Source organism: Diplotaxodon limnothrissa, linkage group LG3 (assembly GCF_057381915.1).
Source record: "Diplotaxodon limnothrissa isolate DT_005_m linkage group LG3, D_limnothrissa_male_GT1.1, whole genome shotgun sequence".
Classification (NCBI taxonomy): Eukaryota; Metazoa; Chordata; class Actinopteri; order Cichliformes; family Cichlidae; genus Diplotaxodon; species Diplotaxodon limnothrissa.
Window position 1 is genome coordinate 28,988,424 of NC_140598.1, and position 21,294 is coordinate 29,009,717.

A 21,294-nucleotide genomic window follows, 5' to 3' on the forward strand; every position below is an offset into this window, starting at 1 on the left:
AGCACATCTACTTACAATTTAAATACAGTAATCATACAGTATCCATTTCACAGTTAACACAAAAGGGTATTTATATTCAATCGAATCTGAAACATGGTATATTCAGTATATTTGTTTCAGTTCCAGTAAATGTTTTCATTTAAATAACATGTTTCCCTGAGATAAATGTGTTATATCAAGGTTTTAGCATAATTTATATTTTTTAAGTTGGCTAAAGTAAGAATCAACCAGTTGCACTTTGACAATTTTAAGTCATTTCTGAAGATAACTGTCGTAATAATAGCAGAATATTCTCTGCCATACTGCACCGCCTAGTGGGCCTGGCTTGTTAGCCTAGTACTACTGCGTCATGTGACAGTACTGTCACATGACGCAGTAGTGCATGTGCACAAGCAGCGGCACTTACAGTATCCTTCCATGAAACCGCAGCAGTGCATACAGGAGAGCAGTAGCAACAGTGTCGATCTCATTAAACTCGTATTGATCGATATTGATACAAATGTTGGTGCCCATAATATCGATATCTGGATCGACCCGAACACCACTAGTAGCGGCAGGAGCCGGTGAGCTCACAAGATGCGTCTAGAATGGACTAGGTCACGTCTCTGTCTCTTGATTGTTCACTTCGTGTTTGCAAGTGAGACCTAACTATTCCGCTGCTCTTGTGTTGAACTGCCGTTACTTGTAGATACACGCGCACAAGATTGTGATTTTGTTTTTTTGAAATCTCACCTTATTAAACCCTCACATACTATCACGTTGAATGAACTGCCCCTCTTGCACCGAATCCCTCGGTGTAGACCTCTCCTGACAGAGGATTGTCACGGTCAGTAGAGCAGCCCGCAGTTAAAAAAAAGAAAAGGAAACCGTACAGCCTGCCCTACACCGGGACGCGCACAAAGGTGTGGGAACGACACCCACTAGAGCCTAGAGCAGCCATTTTATAGCCTTTTGTAGCCAGCCCGTTGTACTTACCACGACATGCAGAGGCTCTAAACAGGAAAACCTGCTACTTTGTGCCGGATCCCACTGGGCAGCAAACATTAAGACGTTGAAAGCTGCTGCTGACAGACTCCTTTTTCTCAACGACGCTCAGTCATGAGTTAAAAAATAACGCATTTTCCAAAGTTAAGCCCGCGTTGTCTTCGGGTACTCCTTGTTTAAGCTTCTAGCAAAGCTGTTTTCTACCGTCCACGAACGATAACGTTAATAACCCAAACGAAGCGACGCCACGCAGGCTCCCAAAGCAGAAGCTACAGCCCCGCCTTTGGAACGGAGGCATGCACGCGGACGCCCCGGCAAGACAAAACAAAAGCAGCCGGCGAGCGCGCTCACGCTGCGTTAAACACTCAGAAGGAAATGGATTTATGAATAAATCAGAGGAGATTGTCGGTCTTAAACCCGCCCCCAGCACGGGTTATCTTGACTGCATACAACGTGTGACCTCACTGGAAAAGTCGCATGGCAACGATGGTTTCTGTAAAGTTTACCACACAAGGACAGTGCAGGTTTTTGTCCCTGTCCTGCACACTGTGTGAACTCAGGTCCACAGGCAGCCTGTGCAGGCTATTCATTAGTATGGGGTTCAGTGGGATTCTGTGGTGCTTTAACAGTGTTAAACTAGTCTATTGCCACCCCTGTGTGATTCAACCAGCATATACCAGAGACCAGTTATCTCTATTTCTCACTCTGATTGGCTGCTGTAGAAGTTACTGCTTCCTCTCTGCTCTGTTTTTTTTTTTTTTATCTTTCAGACCAGGAAACCATCTCAGCTCAGTCTGGGCAGAACGTCACTCTGACATGTCAAGCTCCAAACAACACCATCCCGGTTGTGGAGTGGAAAAGAGCTGATCTGGGAGAATATGTAATTTCATATCGGGATGAGCAGTCTGATCCAGAGGAGCAGCATCCATCTTTTAAGAACCGGGTGGATCTGCAGGACAGAAAGATGAAGGCTGGAGACGTGTCTTTGATTCTGAAGGATGTGACGGTTAATGACGCTGGAACATACGAGTGTCGTGTCGTCCAGAAATCAGGAGAATCAATGGGGCTTCTCTGCAACATCACACTGAGTGTTGTTGATCCTCCAGGTGAGTGAGTAGAGTTGAGTGTGTGTGTGATCAGAGGTGAAGCTGCTTCCTGGTTGTTGATGTTTGTTTGTAAAGATGTTGTTGATGAGACTTTGTAGAAAGCAGCTGGTCTGAGTGATGTGATCAGAGTGCAGTAGATAATGTCTGACAGCAGTTTGAAGAGGAAATGGATTCTGTTCTGTTCTTCACTCATCACCTACCTGACAGCTGACACCTCACACCTGTTTCTCACCTGCAGGTCAGCCAGGAGGACACACAGAGGATGGAGGGAAGGAGGCAGAAGAGAAGGAAGCAGGAGGGAAGGAGGATGGATCTGTTGCACTAAAAGTTGGTCTTCCAGTTGCTGCTGTTGTTGTTGTTGCTTTTGTTGGTGTCGTGATCTACAGAAAATGTAAACAACAGAAGCAGGGTTCTTTCCAACCTCCAGCTGAACAGCAGCATGTTTGTAATGTTTCTGTTTTTTTCCGACAGATCTGAGTCTACGTCCACACGTACACGGGTATTTTTGAAAACTCCGATTTTTCTTTTTTTTTTTCTTTTTTTAAATCCCGTCCACACATGTGTTTTAAAAAAATGTCTCCGTTCACATGCGAACGCCAAAAACAAAGTCAAACGCTGTCAAGAACATGCCACATCCTAGCCATGTAGAAATGTTGGCCAATCAGAAGTCTAGAAGCCTGGGAGCGAAAGAGTAAGCTGTAAGGTTTTATGCAAACTTTAAGAATTTTAAGTTTTTGTGTTTTTCTGGTAATTTTGTGTTACTTTTCAAGTGTCTTCATCATTTCAAATGTTAATAACCAAAGAAAGTATTTTGGCTGGTGTAGACTTACAACTTAGCAATGAACAAATGCATAAATTTAATTAAACAAAAATGAAACTTATTCAAAACCGACGTTAGTGTCAGGATTTTGGTTGTGATAGCAACACTGAGCATTCATGGTACAGTTTAGAATATCCTGAAATTACATTTTATAACATCTAACATTTTGTATTAAGCATCTTTGTAAACTTAGACTAAATATTCATCACAAATATGTATATTTTTTGTGCTTAAAGAAAATATTTAGTGGTTTTCAAGGAAGTGAGACAGGAGCAGACTGAAATGTCACATGTGCCTTCACAAATTTCTTCAAGTTTTATTTATTTATTTATTTATTTGGTGCGACGCATCAATAAACAGTCCAGCAGATATTTTCAGGTTTTATGTTTAAACATTATTATTATTATTATTATTATTATTATTAAAGTTGTATAAAAATGATCCAAAGAACAAGTTGTGTCTTTAGCTCCTCACTGACTGCTCAACAATCTGAACTGTAAGCCTTTATATTTATTTGAAAAGAGAAAGTTCTTACTTCTGCTTGTTATATCAAACTACCTGCTGCTTCACTTTAAACAGATAAAACATATTTATATTACAAAAGCATCTGACATTTATTATATATAGCTTTAAGCACTGCATGCATTTAACTTTGTTAGAGCACACTGTATTGAATATATTTATTTTGACTGCAGACTTCATTACTGATGATAGGATTTTTTATTATATTGTAAAAATGAAATGTAATTGACTTCGATTCATACAGTTGTTATGCTCCTGTTTCAGGGGGTTTGTGCTTCTAATGTTTCTACTGTAAAGATAAAGTGCCTTTGATTGTTGTTGTTTCCTGAATAAAACTGAAGCTGGAATCAAAGTGATCCATGTTTTGCTTGTTTCTTTTTTGTTTTTCTTGCAGTTTTCAGACAATTTTACTACAAATATTATTTTACCAATAAATATTAAGAATACATAATGAATCCTATAAACTGTGACAGAGTTTATAAACACAACAGCTGCTATAAATGTTGTAAAACATGTTTATGTTTTCATTTGTTAACCTGGTTGTTTATGACCACAGAGAAAGAACAAAGGATTTAACTGATGTGATGTGAGTCATGCTCTGATGTGCAGACATGGAAACACTGAAACATCATTCAGATGTTTCACACATCACTGATTTGGATGTTTTCTTTCCACTAATGTGACAAAAACATGCCTTTTGCATGCTTTGCCCTAAATGGCTCCCAGGTCGTCTTTTACACCATCTCTGTCTGTCCTCCACCTCCTGCCACTGGATGTGGTGAAGGTGGAGTATTCAGAGGGTTACAGTCAAAGTAAATCAGTATGAGGTAACCAGCAACATGGTGAGAAACACTTTGTTGTTTAAAGTGACAAATCATGGACACAATGAGGAGAGTATAAACGGAAAATGGTTCACGTGCTCATCCAGCGGCTCTACAGCGGCTTTTATATACACTTTATATCCCGTTTTAACTTAAGGAGAAATTTCTCCTTGAGTTAACATCCTGTAGATTTGGAACTAATTCCTTTTCTATGGTTCTATGTGTTTCCCATCAGGGAAAGTCTGGTTCTGCTGAGAGGTGGAGTTCACTTCAGTGCCAATAGAGGGCAGCACCAGAGCTCAGTTTCATCTCAGCACTGTGTCTGAGATCAACTCTTACTTCATGGAAACTTGCTGCTGGGCACTTTAGTTGTAACTCTTGGCTCTGATGATCTGATCTTATTGAATCAGCTCCAGACTCTCACACTGAATCATGTCACAGATGGTTACGACTTAAGAACACATCAAACTTTACAGGAACTTAGATTCACACGTGCAGCTGCTTAACATGAAAAATATCTGTTGCCCGTATTGATGTGTACACTGTTGTGTGGCAGGTGTGTGATGCAGTACTATCCCTATCCACCAGGGGGCAAAGGTTTCCTATATAAGACAGGCATTCGGGCCACAGTTGTTTGACCGTGTGTCAGCTTTTTTTTTTTTTTTAGAAATGATTTCAAATTCCTTCAAGTAGAATTTAAAGGCAATTTTTGAACAATTTCTTTCTGCCACTTAGCCAGGATCACAACCACACCTGGTTGTGTGAGGGTAACTTCATGACGAGAACATACAGAGTATAAACCAGTGTGTTTCACAGTGAATGAGCTCAGGTCTGAGCTGCTGTGTGGACCAGTTAGAGAGCAGCAATTGGCTGTGAATACCAATGAGTGGAAAGGGTTCAGATAATGGAAGTTACTTTACATCTTTGCCAACTGGTTATAATGCCCAGTTAAAAGAAACCTATATGCAAAACCGAACATGCAAAATGTGCTGCAGAACTAAAGGTTCAATGAGCACAAATGGACCAAATGAAAAGAAAATTGATTTGCAATTTGTGAAAACACTGTATGTGAGGGAGGAGCTGGAAGAAGCTCTGTGGTGTGTGGGCCCAAACAGGGTTGTGAGGCAGTGTCACAGCTGAAACCAGATATTCACATACACTTAAGAAAAACAAACCCACAAACACATAGACATTTTGTCTTTGCTATTGAACATCAAATCAGAGTAAACTTTTTTTTGTTTTAGATCAATAAATATTAACAAATTTTTGTATTTGTGAAGTGTCAGAATAAAGAGAGAGAAAATTGTTTTGTACTTTTTATTACTTTCATCAAAGTCAGAAGTATGCATACATTTCCTTAGTATTTGGTGGATTTGCCCCGAAATTGTTTCACTTGGGCCAGACATTTATGGTATCCTTCCACAAGCTTCCATCTATAATAGTTTGCTGGAGTCCTGACTGACTTGACGGAACTGGTGTATAAATAGATAAATAAAAGCTTTTTGGGGTCATTAAGACTGACAAAGTGGAGTTGTGGTGTAATGTCAGCAAGCTACAGGCAGGAAGCATGACAGTAGCTTGCCCACATTACTGTATACTGTATGACTGAATGTTGCAATCAGTGGGTGTGGCATAACTCTAACTACTGAACATGAATCTTTGTGAGTCAAAGAAAAGCTGAGGATGGAATTTTCCACTCTTTCCAAGCGCAGCACTGCTTCTGCATCAAGTATTTACTGCACACAGATAATCTCAAAGGTGAAATCACAAAGTTTCTCTCTTCAAGAATGTTTGATCCTATTTGAAGTGCCAAGAAGCGACCAGTGCTGTAATTGACTAATGCATGGGTTTTATAAGCTGATGGAAGTGTTTTCTATTCACATTGAATTGAATTCTATGTGAATCTGAAGGTATCCTGTAACCTGACCTGTCAGATTAATGCAGGGCTGACAACTAAATGACTCTTGGGTCAGACTCTATGCAGATAATTTACTTTGTTTGTAAAATGATAAATTCTTTCTCTCAATCTTGTAATCAAACTAAATGCAGAAAGGTTTTGGTTTAAAGTTCAGCTTCACCTCTCCCACTGTTTATTTTTCTTTTTTTTTATTTATTCATTTTACAGCGTTCTTCTGTGACTCAAAAGAAGAAAACAACAGCTCCAGCTGTTTCCGTCTGTTGTGCTATGACTCAGTGCTTATGAGTCAAAGGCAGTGCAACTCTCTCTGACACTGTGGTGCACTCTGTTATTGCACATTTGTGTCTCTCCTACTTTTGAATTGTTTAACCTTGAATTTGACACCTAGTCCTGCTGTCATGAAACCTGGTCTGTTGGTTGGATGTCATGTGATGTCTGTAGGACTCATAGACATAGTTTGGCTCTGTAACTTGATCAAACTGAGCTGTGGATCAAAGTCAGTCACATTTAAATATTCTTCTGTGTTTCCTTGGTTCAAAGTCTCTGAGAGTCTCACAGTTTGCTCTTTCTTAGTTTGACCTACTGTTGAAATGTGTCCCACATCTGAGTCTGCATTGATGGACTCAGAAACAACCACTTTATTGCTCTGTTTATGAGCACGATGATAGGATTGTGTGTCAGAGGTGGGAATTCAGATATTTCTATGACCCTTTTTGTGGGGATTCAAACTGATTCAGCATGCAGTGTACTGATAATAATCCAGATATTTACCTCCAAAAAAAGCATGTCTACACATGTCTTATTTTTTGTGTTTTATAGATTTGAAGTGACTGCGCTTATGTTTAGAAAAGAGCTGAACTTTTGTAATTCACACACACTCACTATTCAGCTCCAACATTTTAAAACCACCGTAGGCTGAATTGTTCTTAAATAGTTTATATGTGATGTTAGTTTTTCTTTAACTCATATCACATAAAAACAGGGTTAAAATAATACAAAGTTTTAATGTTTTAAAGTTGTGTAAAGTAAAAAATAAACATTTTTGAAACTACTTATATCAAGTTATTTTAAGTGGTTCCACTAAACTGTGCAAAGTGACTCTAAAGAATCAAACTGGGTTTTACTCAGAAATGTTGAATCAGCTCAGCAAAGCCTGAGTTAACCTGACCACTTTCTTTTGCTCTGTGAGTGTTTTTAAATTTCAGATTCATAATGAATTAATATTAATTAATAAAATAAACTATGAAATCCCATGAACTGCAAAAAGCTTCAGTAGAATTTACTTTTATTTATTTGCTCTGAGATTATCTTGGCACTGAAGCAACAGACAACACAAAGAAGAGACAGTAAATATGATATCAGCACAAACGTTGCATCCAATTTGAAATTTAAATCATTCAAGTTTTACTAAGATATGTGGAACTGATTTGCCTGACTTATCCTTCACCTCCTCTATTCTCAATTTTTCCTCTCAAAACAGTCATTGTCATAATATTTATTTCACTTAAGTACTTTTAACGGCAACAGCAGCTAAATTTGCCTCTTGTAACTGAAATGATTTACCTGTGGTTTCAAATTTCATGTGATCTTGTGATATGTGAAGTGAGGCAACTAACCACTCTTACTATATTGTATCACGTCACCTCAACAATAATAATTTTCACAACTGTTAAGTTGTTGAATTTCATCCAGATCATACACGATTTAACTACGTTCACCAGAGTTTTACAATTATTTTGTTCAAATTACACATTAGACTTCTGTAAATGTAACAATCAGTTTCACTTCCTGTTTAAAAATTTTCAGTATCTCTGACATCAAATGAGCAAAAAACACCCAACCTGACAGACTGTTACCAAACTACACCCTCCACTTTATTTAGTCCATTGTCAAAATTGCTTCTTCTTCTGCAACAAGTCAGACAGCTTCTTACTCAAATTGTGTACTTTACTAATTCATGGTGTCTCCTTACTGATTTCTCATCTTCAGAGATGATTAAAATAATGTTTAACAGGCAATAGTGTAGTTCTATATTCTGCTTATGTACACAAACACAGTTATACAACATCCAGACTTTTATCATGAGCTGTGCTCGGTTATAGGGGACGATGACACATAAAACAAGCACACACAGACAGTCATCATGGCTGTGTGTGCTTTCTCAGAGTGAGTTCCACCTACAGTGAAATGTGACACTGGAGTTTGCATGTGAGTCACATGACAGTGTTAAAGACATTCTTTAAGGCTTCTTTAGTTTGGTATGAGTGAAATAAATAGCATATTTTCTTCATGGAAGTGAAAGGGGGTGTTTGTCTTAAAATAAACCTTTGCTATTGATTTCAAGTCCCAGAACTGAGTTCAGCTGAGCCCCACAGGAAAGTACTTACACTCCACCCCCATAATTCAGTTTTTGTGCAACATGGAGCAGTTTTAGAGGGAAGCTGACAGCAAACGAATCAAATGCAAACACGCACTATGCTGCTGTTGTAGCTGTCATGTGTGACAATGTGGTTTTAGTACCACGTAGATGAATCATATAGATAGATTGAGTCTGCATATGTTGAGACTAAGACTAAATAATAGTAAAACTGTGTTACTTCAACTGTTTTATGTGTGAGTTAAAGAAAAATTACTCTTTGTTCAGCGTCCTGCTGTTTCTGTGGTGTGGGGGAGGTGTTGAAACCAGCGCTGAACACAAGTTTGAGTGAAACACAGTTTTAACTTTTAGTCACAAAGGGTTTTACTTCCATATTTAAGAAATATTTTCCGTTCTATATTTTCTGTTCAGATTGCATATCAAATTACTGATATGCAATCTAAAGTCATGTTGATGACTCTGTTATTTCTCTGTATTAACTACAGAAATTCCACAGAAAATTTTCAGTTTCATCTTTCTGAGTGTCCTATTGGGTATGTGAGACAGCAGAGGAGGGGGGGGTGAAGCTGAATGGCAAACCACAACCTCCAATTTCTTCTCTGCTTACAGTCACAGGCTCATTAGGAGCTGTGGAGGTTACATTTTAATCTAATTTTATTTATTATATATCAAAGAAGGCCAGTATTAAGGATTATTATCAGCCTTTACTTGAAGAAATAATCCTGTGCTGCAGGGCTGTTGCCAGTGCTGCACACCCTTGGCCTTCTCTCAGTAAGCTTCATGATGTAATCACCTGAAATGGTTTCCCCTCACAGCTGTGCCTTGTCGGGGTTCACTTGTGGAATTTCTTGCCTTCTTAATGGGACCATCAGTTGTGATGTGCAGAAGCCAGGTTAGTACACAGTCCTATTTGACAATTGTTAAATTCACATTATGGCAAGAACCAATCATCTAAGTTAAGAGAATCGACAGCCCATCATTACTTTAAGAACTGAAGGTCAGTCAGTCAAGAAAATATTTAAGAATATGAAGGATAAAACACATTTTGAGGTATTTCACAAGCTTTTGTTTACTACATACTTCCTTCAGTGAGAATCTACAATGTAAATAGTCATGAAAATAAAGAAAAACCATTAAATGAAAAGGGTCCAAACCTTTGACTGTAGTGTAAATCTGCCTGTCTGTATCTGGAATGTAGTTCTGCAGCTTTTGAGCCGTCAGTATCAACTGTTTGTAAAAGGGTCTCTTTGATTTTCTTTAGCTTGTAAAAATACAGCAGAAACTAAAACATAAAACATCAAAGTAGCAGAAACAAAAACACAAACAACATATTTAATTGCTAAAAATAGGACAAAATAAATAATCACCCAATAAAATGATTAAAAAGGCAAGTTTTTCTTTATTTAAAGTGTTTTAATATTTTTTTATTTACTTTTTCACAGAACTAAAAATGAAAAACTAAACTACTATACTACATTTTTAAAGATTTTGTTTAAAAATGTGCTAACCCCGGTGGCACAGTGGTTAGCACCGTTGCTGCACAGTACTAACCACTGTGCCACCAGGTGATTGATATATGCATTTTTTTTTCTGCCCATTCTGTTGGTTTTTGTTTTTTTGCCCTTCTCCCCCGTCCCTCTTCTCAGCTCTTTCTCTTTCTTTCTCCCCTTCTTTCCCCAGTCAAGTCTGTCCCGTATTCAGCAAGTGAAAATAAAATAAACAATAAAAGGTGAATCAAATGGACCATTACGGCAAGGCTGGGATGGTCAATTTGGTAAAGTAAATCCGTTGGGCATCTTTCTTTGCCTTTAGACAATAATTCTGATGGCAAAAGAGCCAAACGGGACAGGCAAGAAAAAGACGTTTTGTGTCATGCTGCTTGCCACCATGTTGGTTTAAAGACCTCCTACCGTACAAAATAGCGACACAGTATTCACAGAGGCTGCAAATTTGTGGACATTAAATCAACTTTTAAAATTTAGCCTCTGCACACTAGAACAGTAGATTTGAAATAAAACAATAAAGGTACAATTTAATTGCAGACTCAGCTGCAACTGAAGGATTTGAACAAAACTTCTGTATTACCTTCAATCATAAATAAAGTCTGAATACTTTGCCGAATACTTTGCAGGCAGTGAGTCTTTTTACTGCATCTGTCTTCAGTTACAATATATTTGTCCAGGGATTCACTTTTATAAAGCCAGGAAACGCCATGTAGGATGTGGTTCAATTGGGGTAGACTAACACAATTGCATTCTTGTTGGACCAAAGACCGCTTCTTCAAGACCACTGAGGGTACCACACATGACAGTTTCCCTACTAAGAATAGCAACTACAGCCTCTGAGCTACCTACAGTCTGGTAACCTAGACAATGAGGAGAATGTGCTGGACAGGTGGAGCGAACGTTTTGTATTTCTATTGCACCAAAGTAACTAGTGCACTTTCCTTTTTACAGAATGTAACAAAAATGTGACTTGGCCCCTTATAATACTGGAAAAAAAATCATCTGCATATCTATACTGATATGGACTGGGTAATGTGTAAGGAACAAATGGATGCCACATTGTTTAATAGAAATGAAAATGATCTACCTACAGAGGGCTGAATTCAACGCTACCCTGAAAATCAAAGGGGTTTGGGTGATTAGTACCAATTCTTTCATCTGCCTGCATATTCTCGCCTACTAAGGTCAGGCATTATTGTACAAGAGGAGGAAACCAGGATCAACGGAACCAGCGTAGGGCCTGACAATGTGTTCAAGGATTTCATCCTGATTCCTAATGGCAGCCTGTAGAGGTCTCTAGAGGTACATAAGCTTTAAAATGAGAAGTACTACATATTATTCTAGATATTAGATACATGCAAGTTAATATATGAAATACCTTTGAAAACATCCATGTTTATAAAAGTACCATGCTGCAGCACCAACAACATTCAGGGAAAGCAAAACACCAAATAAGGCCCAAGCAGCAGAGCATGCTGCTACAGGGACACAATAATGAAGAACATGAGAATGAGATGATTGTTCTTTCCCACTTTTATGACATTTAATTTTTTATTACAAACTGAGACAATAAGGAAACATAATCCACCCAACATAAGTCAAGCACGTGGCTCACAAAGAATGAGATTTCCACACTGGATCAGTGGGTGGCTGTGTTCATAATGAGGGTTTACAATGACTTTTGGCTTTTTTTTTAAAAAAAGAGAAAAAAAAAAGAGAGAAAAACAGGAACTGTTGACTCTCTGTTGCTGACTCACTCAAGCAAATTCCTGAGTGTCACATTTACTCCTGTGGCATCAGAGTACTAAAACACCACGTGACATTGGTGCTAATCTGAGAAGGGATCATATTTCTTGGCACTAAATGAACATTACGTCAACTTTGTATCCATGAATATTACAACATGCCTGCTGCTGGTTGCTCCTCTCTGTGTTGTGAATCTGTGTTTGTGCAAGTTTCAGCAGTTTGAGACGTGATGATTGTTTGTACCTCTATTACAACAAAGGCCACAAGATAAAGTTTCATACAGGAGTATCTGTAATTTGAAGCTTTTCTGATTTGTGCAAAGACAGCAGAGAAGTTCCTCTTTACCAAGAAACCCTGTTTATGAAGAGAAAACAAGGCAAACTTTTCACTTTGTCTAATGCAGCAGCTGCTGTGTGGAAACTTTACACAGTAACAGGGGAAGTCCAGAGTCTCAGTTGTTTAGATTAGGGAGTCCCACACCACCTTGCTTCCTAGACAGTATTAATGTTGAATATTTTATTCTAGGCCTTTTACCGTTCCAAACAAATCTAGAGATGAGCATCACTGTGATGGACCGAGCAGTGAAGGAAACTTAGGCACAGGTTAAAGTCCACAAAATGATTTTTTATTTAACCCAAAAAACATAATTGGTTAACTCATGCAAAAAGAATCAAAATCTTGGGCCCATAAAAGAGGTCAAACGAACAAAACTCTACTCAAAGTTGACAACACAACTGATAACTCAAACAAACTGACCTAACTTAACGAGACAAAGGGGAAACTTAAATAGTGGCTGATCAGCCCACAAAAACAGGAGAAGGGGTAAAACACACAAAACCTAACTAAACCAAACATACTGAACTCCAATTCCCCCCCCCCCCCCCCCCCCCCCCATGGTCCTGAGTTATGGCATGAACCAATTTGTAGTCTCCTTTAAAGCTCACTCCGCCCCTTTTCCACCTCTTGGTCAAGGGACTGGAACAGCTGCAACTAAGGTAACTCAGAAAACAAAAGATTAATCATACATAACAGTGTAAACTAAAATGTGCGCACTTATTTTAGAATGCAGTGTTATGTGGAAATGTGAATGAATTCTAAACCAAAACCAGTTATTTATTGTCCTGTAAATAAATTCCTATATTTAAAGAAAGAAATGTGAATGCAAGGTTACTTATAAGCCTCTACACTAACATGGTGATATTTTTTTTTTTTTTTTTTTTTTTTTTTTTTTAAATGACATCAGAAACAGCAGTATGCGACATTACGTGATGGCAGAGCTTCAGTTCATCCTTTGTCATTTTTTTTTTTTTTTTTTTTTTTTTTTTTTTTAATAAATAGGACAGGGGGAATGAATGAGAGAGAGGGGGAGAGAAAGAAAGAAAACCAAAGGGGAGAAGAGACGGTGAGAAGGGGGGGAAGAGAGACAAAAAAAAAAAAAACTCCTGGGTCACCTGTATGGAGAAAAAAAACAAACAAACAAACAAACAAAAACAAATAGAGGAGACAGCAAACAACAAAGAGCAACATAATAATAGAGAAAACAAAGCACCATCACAATAAACTAGCTAGTCATAGATATCAGTATTTACTAAGTAATAAACGATATTGTGCAGCACGCAAGATAGACAGCGCACAGTGTGCTTTGAGGCAGCAGCCAAGAAAGCTTTAGTCCGCGTCTGTGAATACCCATGTGTGCATACCTGTGTGGATCAGCATGCTTGCATTCCAAAGGTTTCTCCATGTAATGATCTGCTAGGGAGTGTGGGGGGGCCACAGCCCCGTCCTCCAGGGTGTGAAGCGGGTATGGAGGAGATCAAAACTCCAGACATCCAGAGGCCCCCAGAACACAAGAGACCATGGAAGACCAACAGAGGGGCAGCCGCGCCACTGTCCCAGTAAGAGCTGAGGAGAGTCCCAGATGAGGGCTCGCCCAGCAGCCGCGGAGCAGAAGTCAGGGGGAGTTGCAGTGACGCGCCCGTGAGCTCCGCCGGCCCCCAGCTGCGCCTGAGTGACCGAGCCCTAGGCCGAGAGGCCGGGGGCACCCCACCTCCAAAGGGGCCCGAGCGAGCCCCAGGCCCCAGGCCCCGACAAGCGGCCGCCAAGGAGTGAGCCAGTGTGTACCCGGACGCCCACCCCCAGACACAAAGAACCACCAACACACCGACACCTGAGGGAGTCCGCCACCGGCAGGGGAAGTGGTGGTGGGTGGAGATAGGCCTCCAAACCTTGGAGGGCCTGAGGTGTCCCCAGAGAGGTGGCGTCTGATACCCAACCTGACATATAGACACAGACATACAGGCACACACAGACACAAACATCCATTCCCACCCTCATGCTCTCATATGCACTCACTCCACACTCAACCAACGTGGAGACAGACATAAAGAGACGCTGTACACACAATCACACTCCCCAAGCGTACTCTACAAACCGGGTCTAGGTACCCTTGCCCCTGGAGGGGGGAATTGCACCCAGACCCAGGTGGTGTTACCCTTTTCCCTGCGGTGGGGAGAGGCAGACCACCCCGACTCCGCAGCAGCAGGGAGGCCCCACACCCCAGACCGCAGTCGGACGGCCAACTCCTCCTACTAGCCCTCCCGCTCCAGCAGGCCGCAGAGAATGGGGGTGGGAGAAGACTCCAAACCTCCCTCCACCCGCTCATTGTAGTGTTGATGCATGTGTGTTCTAAGGTGCAATTAAAACATGGTGATATTACCACTGTGTGGCTGTAAGTGCAGCCATCACAATCACAGTTGTTGAATTTTTCCACTGGGATCTTCACTGGCAGGGATTGGAAAAGGTACAATAGCTGTGGGAGGATACTCATTTTTATTGTTGTGATTCTTGCACTAAAAAAGTCTAGTGGAAGAGTTGACCATCAGTTTAGATCATGTTTAATATGAGTACTCAGTCCAGCTGTCGCAGATTAGTAAATAGATTTGATACACATCACAGCACCGTCATTAAAGCCGAACCTTTCGAGCACGGAGTACAGGAAGCTCCAATCTGCACTGTGGAAAGCCTTCTCTGCATCCAGGCCTATTAGGGCTGCACTGTCCTTTTTTGTTTGTATCCAATTAATTAATCATTAATTAGATCTGTCACAATTGCCCCATATTGTTTAGCAATTATAGATGTGTATATTTAGTAATCCACAGTGAGTACCGATATGAGTCTGTAATTGATACAATATTCAGTGACTTTTCCCTCTTTAAGGATTACTGAGATAATCATGATCGCCTCTCTCCACATGGCACAATGATCAGAAATATCTGCCCCTCCAATTGTGCATTCAGTTACTCTATATAAACCCCATCTGTTCATTAAGACATAGTCAATTCTTGAGTAAGTGTTGTGAGTCTTTGAGTAGTGTGCATCCTCCTTATCCAGCAGATGATGTTCCCTCCATACATCTACCATTCCCTGCTCTTTCATAAAGGTATTAACCATCCTCGCCAGGCTGTTTTTGCTTCTATTCGTACTTGTATCAATCCTATGGTCAAATACTACAATAAATTCTCCTACACACACCACCGTCCCTTCAGATTCTGACATGACTGTTGTAAGTAGCCTTCACATTTTGTTGATTGCTCTCAGGGGGAATATAGAGATTGATTAGCGTCACCACCTCCCCTTCTAGTTTACCTCTTACAATAATGTCCTGAATTTCTTTAGGACATTCAAAATTAACTGAGTTTTTTATAATTTTGCTACCCTTTGCTACCTTTCTCATTTCAAGCATCACTTTACATCTCTTAATTGAGTTATTCATCCCATTGACATCAGAGAGCACTGTCCTCTGGTTGATGATGGATGAACCTCAAACCTGAGCCACAGTTCCCTCACTGCTCTTTTCAAGCAGCAACCATCACAGTTCTGCCACAGTTTGACCAGTCTGTCTCCATAATGGTACACAGTTTGCATCACGCCAGCAGAATCTGGCTCATCATTGTGTTCACACAATTTTAACACATTGCTAGTATTATAGACTCACTCTGTGTTTACTAATTAGAGCCAAAAATAATAATTTGTGCTTATATTCTCCTCCTGTGTGTTTGTGTGTGCAGAGTTTCTACCAGAGCCAAATGTCATCTACTCCTCACTGAAGTCGTCCACCAGTCCAACCACTGGGATCCAGGTGCTGCTCTCTAACTGGTCCACACAGCAGCTCAGACCTGACACATTCACTGTAAACACACTGGTTTATATTCAGTTTGTTCTCCTCATGAAGGAAACCTCACACAACCACTGAGGGCAGAAAGTTCAAATGGAGAGTTTTTGTTATTGTTTTCTTTTATAAAGAAGCTCAAGAGAACAGAATAAAAGCATGACCAAGACATCATTTATACATAAACAATAACAAATGGTATGTAACTAAAATATAGATGTAATCCATGTTTTCATGTCTTCAGTAACTTTGCTGTTATTTATGTTATTTCTAAGTGTGCTGTCGTCTCCACAGCAGTGATCTGGTTTCTCTGCAGGTTCAATAAACTTTGGTCTCACTTGATCTTCTCGTGTGCTTCTGTGGGTTTCACAAAGATGTCTGATGGAAAACGTGAGTTGTTGTGGTGAACACAAACACACTTCAGTCACCTTCAGAGCAGATAACAAAGTTCATGTGAGCCACAGACTTAAAGCAGCAGGAACACTTTCACACAGGAGTCTTAGTTACTGTGCAGTTTGGTGTCTGATGATCTGTCAGGAGCAATAAAGAGAACATCTGTGACATCTGTCTTCATCCAGTCTGAGAGAATCTGCACACAGACGACTGTTTTCAGAAAGTTCATCAGTGAAGTAAATGACTTCAGGCTGGTAGAGCTGAGAGTCAAAACTAAAGTGCTCACAGCACGTTTTCATACAGTAAGAGTGATGAGAGTGAAATGAAAGCATGATGCAGATTTATAAAGTGATTCAGAGCAGACGACCACATGAAGAAAAATGTATTTTATTGTGTTCATTTACAGTTTAGAAAGGAATGAATCACTGATGATGAATGTGATGTTTGCCTGTAAGCTTTTACAGCTGTGTGTCACTGGGAGATGCAATGAACATGATTTAATACCTGAACATTAACATAAAGTCATTATATCTACAGATGGATTTGTCACATTAATTCATATTTTTAAATAGAAACATTTTTCCATGTAAAAGAAAATAACAGCACCAATAAACTCTTACTGTGCAATGTGTTCGAGTGTCTTCTAAACATACGGATGTAGTAATTTCCATAAGAAAACTGACAGTAAATCCGTTACAGACACGTCTGTTAAAGTGCCCCCTGGTGGAAGGTTATCGTCATTTGATTTAAAAGAAAAATTGAGTGTATTCATGAAGCACAGGAAACAACAACCATCTGAAGGCACTTTTACAGTAAAACATTTTAATCAGAAAGTCCCTGAAATCAGCACGAACTGATTCCTCAAGTCAGAAAGTTTCTATTAAAGCAGAGAGAAAACTGAACATGATTCCTACTTATAGAAATAAATATATTACATACAGTGTAGAATAACAAAGTTAAGAAGTGTGTGCAGTGCTTAAAGCTGAATATAATAAACATTAGAAGCTTCTGTGATATAAACATGAGTGTTTTATCTGTTCAAAGTGAAGCAGCAGGTAGTTTGATATTAAAAGTAAAGTTAAAGAGACGTTAGCTCAGCAGGAGGTCGAGAGCAGGAAGTAGCAGCTACAGCTCACAGTATAAAGACAAGTTTAGTTTTAGTCTGCTAAACTAAACTTCTTATGAAGACTTCAGCTGGTGTTCATGGAGGTTGATGAGCGGACAGTAAGGAGCTAAAGGCACAAGTTTCACTTTGGGACAGTTTTCTACTTCTTAAAAGCTCTATAATGGACATTTAAATATGAAAACATCTGCTGGTCTGTTTGTTGAGGTTTTATACCAAAGAAAAAGAACATTTTAAATTTTTATAAAACTGTTCTTTTGGCACCTCGTGAAGGCACATGTGACATTTCAGTTTGCGCCTGTTTCACTTACATATAAACTAATTTAAATTTCCTCAAACACACACACAAAAAAAAATTGTTTGGAATAAATAAATGTTTAGTCTAATTTCAGACACTTAACATCAAACTTTGGATGTCGTGGAAATTAATTTTAGGATATCCTCAAATGTGTTTACCCAGAATGCTCAGAGTCCCCTCTGAGAAGCTGGAAGAGAACCAATAATAAAAGGTCTGATTATTCAAACAGGCTCAGGTGGAGGCTGGTATGAATCCTGCTGAACTCTTCTGTAGATCAAAAAACAAACAAACACAGCAGCAACAACAACAAGTCCAACTGGAAGACCAACTTTCAGCCCAATAGATCTATCCTTTTCCCGCTCTGTGTCTTCTGGCTGACCTGCAGGTGAGAAACAGGTGAGGTCATCAACAACACCTTTAGAAACAAACATCAACAACCAGGAAGCAGCTTCACCTCTGATCACACACACACTCAACTCTACTCACTCACCTGGAGGATCAACAACACGAAGGTAGATGATACTGATGAGCTTCATATTGTTTTCCTTCTTAGTCATGACACGACACTCGTATGTTCCTGCATCATTAATCGTCACATCCTTCAGAATCAAAGACACGTCTCCATCCTTTATCTGTCTGTCCTGCAGATCCACCCGGTTCTTAAAAGATGGATGCTGGTCATCTGAAACCAAGTTCCCACCCCGGTACACAAGGACATGTTTTGGTTCGAGGTCAGCTCTGCTCCACTCTACAATTATGATGTTGTTATTGTTTGGAGCTTCACATGTCAGATTGACGTCCTGTCCAGGGTTCCTTGTGATGATTTTCTGCTCTAAAACTGGAAATAACACAGAGCAGGGAGGTTAAAGGTCAACGTACAACTGTTCACTTCTACAGCAGATGAAAGAAAGAATTGTGATGTGTGCTTGTTAAACAGCTCTACGGAAAATATTGAAATGATCATTGTTGTGGTCATTATTTATTTCAACTATGATCGGGATGTTGGTATTTGGAGCTCGACATGTCAGAGTGACGTCCTGTCCAGACTCAGCTGTGAGAGATTTAAGGAAAGAGGACATGACAGAGCAGAGAGGTTAAAGGTCAAAGTACATCTATTCACTTGTAGAGCAGCCAATCAGAGTGAAGATCAGAGATAAACCACTGACCACCTGAGCATCACACCTGTTAGACTCTTTTAGAAGAAGAACAGGGAATCAAATTAAGCCCAAAGTCTGCAGTAAGAATAAAGGATGAAATATCTATTCCAGTGCAAATAAAAGTTTCTTGTCAGCTCAGTGTTCTCTAAAGAAAAGTAGATTTTAAAGAAAGAGAAAGTTGCTCATTTATAGTTTTGAATTTGGTTTGAAATTTGATGTAATTCTTGGTAAAAACATGTTTTTATGTCAAAATGTGTGATGTTGGTAGGTTTCCAAGTATCACTTTAAATAATGAGGATCAAGAGCTTCATGCAGACCAAAAAGGAGCATAGCATTTCCAAGCTACTCGTAGAATCCAGCATATGAAAAGTCTCTCTGTATTAAGGTTTCTGTGTCCAGGTCACTGTCGAGCTCAGACACTGAGCAGATGAACGATGCTGTTTTACAACTAAAGACACATCTAAAGAAGTTCAGCTGCTTTCTTTTACAAACTCTTCACAAGGGCTTCCTGGGGTTTTTCGGGCAGTTTTTTCACTCAATTTCAGTTCTTGTACCACTTTTAGAGGCATTGTTTATTTGTTAGGCCACTTTACTATAAAATACAGACCCTTCAAGTATATAAAGCTATCTAACTCAAGAGGCGCACTACACATAACTGACAACATAGCAAGACAAAAACACCTTTGGGCACCTTTTTACTACCACCCCATCACAAAAACACATTATTTCTCCTTATTTCCTATCTGGAAACAATCTGACTGCCAGCGCCTTCTGCAAAATCATACCTGGATAGAAAAAAAAACACAATGGGAGGCCAATACATGACTTAGTGCCAGTGCCAGGAGCAAGGATCCACATCTTTTTATGAACAGAGTCAGAGTTGTAATTACTGAACTCATATTTTTAATACTACCACTTCTACTTATCACACGTGCATGTTTTAATGAGAACAATAAGCTCTCTTCTGTTATTTTTGTTCTGGATTGTGAAGACTAATATACATCATCTAATCACTGGAACACTGGGATCTAAAGTGTAATTAAAATGTAATAAATATTATATAGACATAAACAAATAATTTATAAATGTCTTATTTGAATGATTACTGTCATACAGATGAGAGAATGACAGACACTGGTGGGTGGGCTCCAATCACTGATATCAGCAGAGAAACCTGTGCTGTAAATTCATTAAAACATCTGAATGAAAACTGTCTCTGCTTTCAGTGAGAGAATAAAGTTTCAGCTCTGACTCCGTCTGTTCTCTAGTTTTTCTACTTTCAACAGAAAATGAAGTGACGTCATCCTCATTGTAACCTGTTGCGCACACACACTGTGCCACCATAAAGAATATAATAATACTGTAAAAAGAAAAACTTCAAAAGCACATCCATTAGTTACAGATGATCTGTTTTTCAACTATTTTAATAACAGAGGAGTTTTTCTTTTACTTTTTTATTCCCTCTTATGCTTCTGGTGTGAATATCTCATAAACAGGAGGCAGGTTCACTGTAACAAAACCTCCAGACTCACAGTAAAACATCATCATGCCAGTGTTATAACATACAACATCCACAGCAGTGGAAAGTTCAGGGAAGTGTCTTCATGATCCAGAGGTCGCTCATGGACCATTACCATTGGTTAGAATTACCCCAACAAAATATAATAAATGTTACCTTTTTATAAAGAAGAGGAAGACGTTTACTCTTTTTCCATTTAAATATATTTTTAAGCTTAATTAAACTAAAACCTAACACTATGCCAGCTTCTAGCTTTGCTTGACAGCATGTAGATCAAACACCATGACATGAACTCCTGGAAAACTTACAGTCAACCAAACAAATCAAAACATTTTTTTTTTGCTGTGAGCAAACAAACAAAAAAAACTAAAGCCGACTGAGCCCAAAAGACAGCTGTAAACATGTCATTACAGTCACAGATTGCTGATCGTTGAACAGCGAATTGACCAGCAGGTTGTTTTCAGACTTCAGTGTTTCACGCTTAGCTTATCACTAGTTTTCTTCACCATGTTAATGCTACTCCCACACCAAGCTCACCTGTATTAACTCATTAGTATTTACATACAAATAAGTTATGACACGATAAATAATTAAATATCCCAGAATAAATGACTTTGATTCTTCGATGAGCCTCGGTAAGTGAAGTTCTATGTTCCCACTACAGTTGTAAAACTTATACTTAACGGAAGCCCGACTTTTTCCGCTTGCGTGAAAAGAGCGTTTTCCCTTTTCGTCCTTTCACAATAAATCTTCATATGCCCGCAGTACGCAGTACATGAAATGTTTTAAATACATAAGTCAAGCAATTTATAACAGATTTTAGTGTTATAAGATAAT

The 21,294-nt window shown here is 39.2% G+C and overlaps 2 protein-coding genes across 2 annotated transcripts; one reads left to right on the forward strand and one right to left on the reverse strand.

The window, feature by feature from the left end:
* Window positions 1-576: 576 nt before the first annotated feature.
* On the forward strand, window positions 577-16,051 carry LOC146635247 (V-set domain-containing T-cell activation inhibitor 1-like). The gene is made up of 3 exons (XM_085350066.1): window positions 577-637; window positions 1,707-2,090; window positions 15,867-16,051. Exons 1-3 carry the CDS (start codon window positions 577-579, stop codon window positions 16,049-16,051), a joined length of 630 nt encoding a protein of 209 aa, XP_085206192.1.
* A 1,951-nt stretch (window positions 16,052-18,002) lies between these two features.
* On the reverse strand, window positions 18,003-19,837 carry LOC146635248 (coxsackievirus and adenovirus receptor-like). The gene is made up of 3 exons (XM_085350067.1): window positions 19,795-19,837; window positions 18,268-18,619; window positions 18,003-18,126 (listed from the first exon to the last, which is right to left on the reverse strand). Exons 1-3 carry the CDS (start codon window positions 19,835-19,837, stop codon window positions 18,003-18,005), a joined length of 519 nt encoding a protein of 172 aa, XP_085206193.1.
* Between the last annotated feature and the right edge of the window lie 1,457 nt (window positions 19,838-21,294).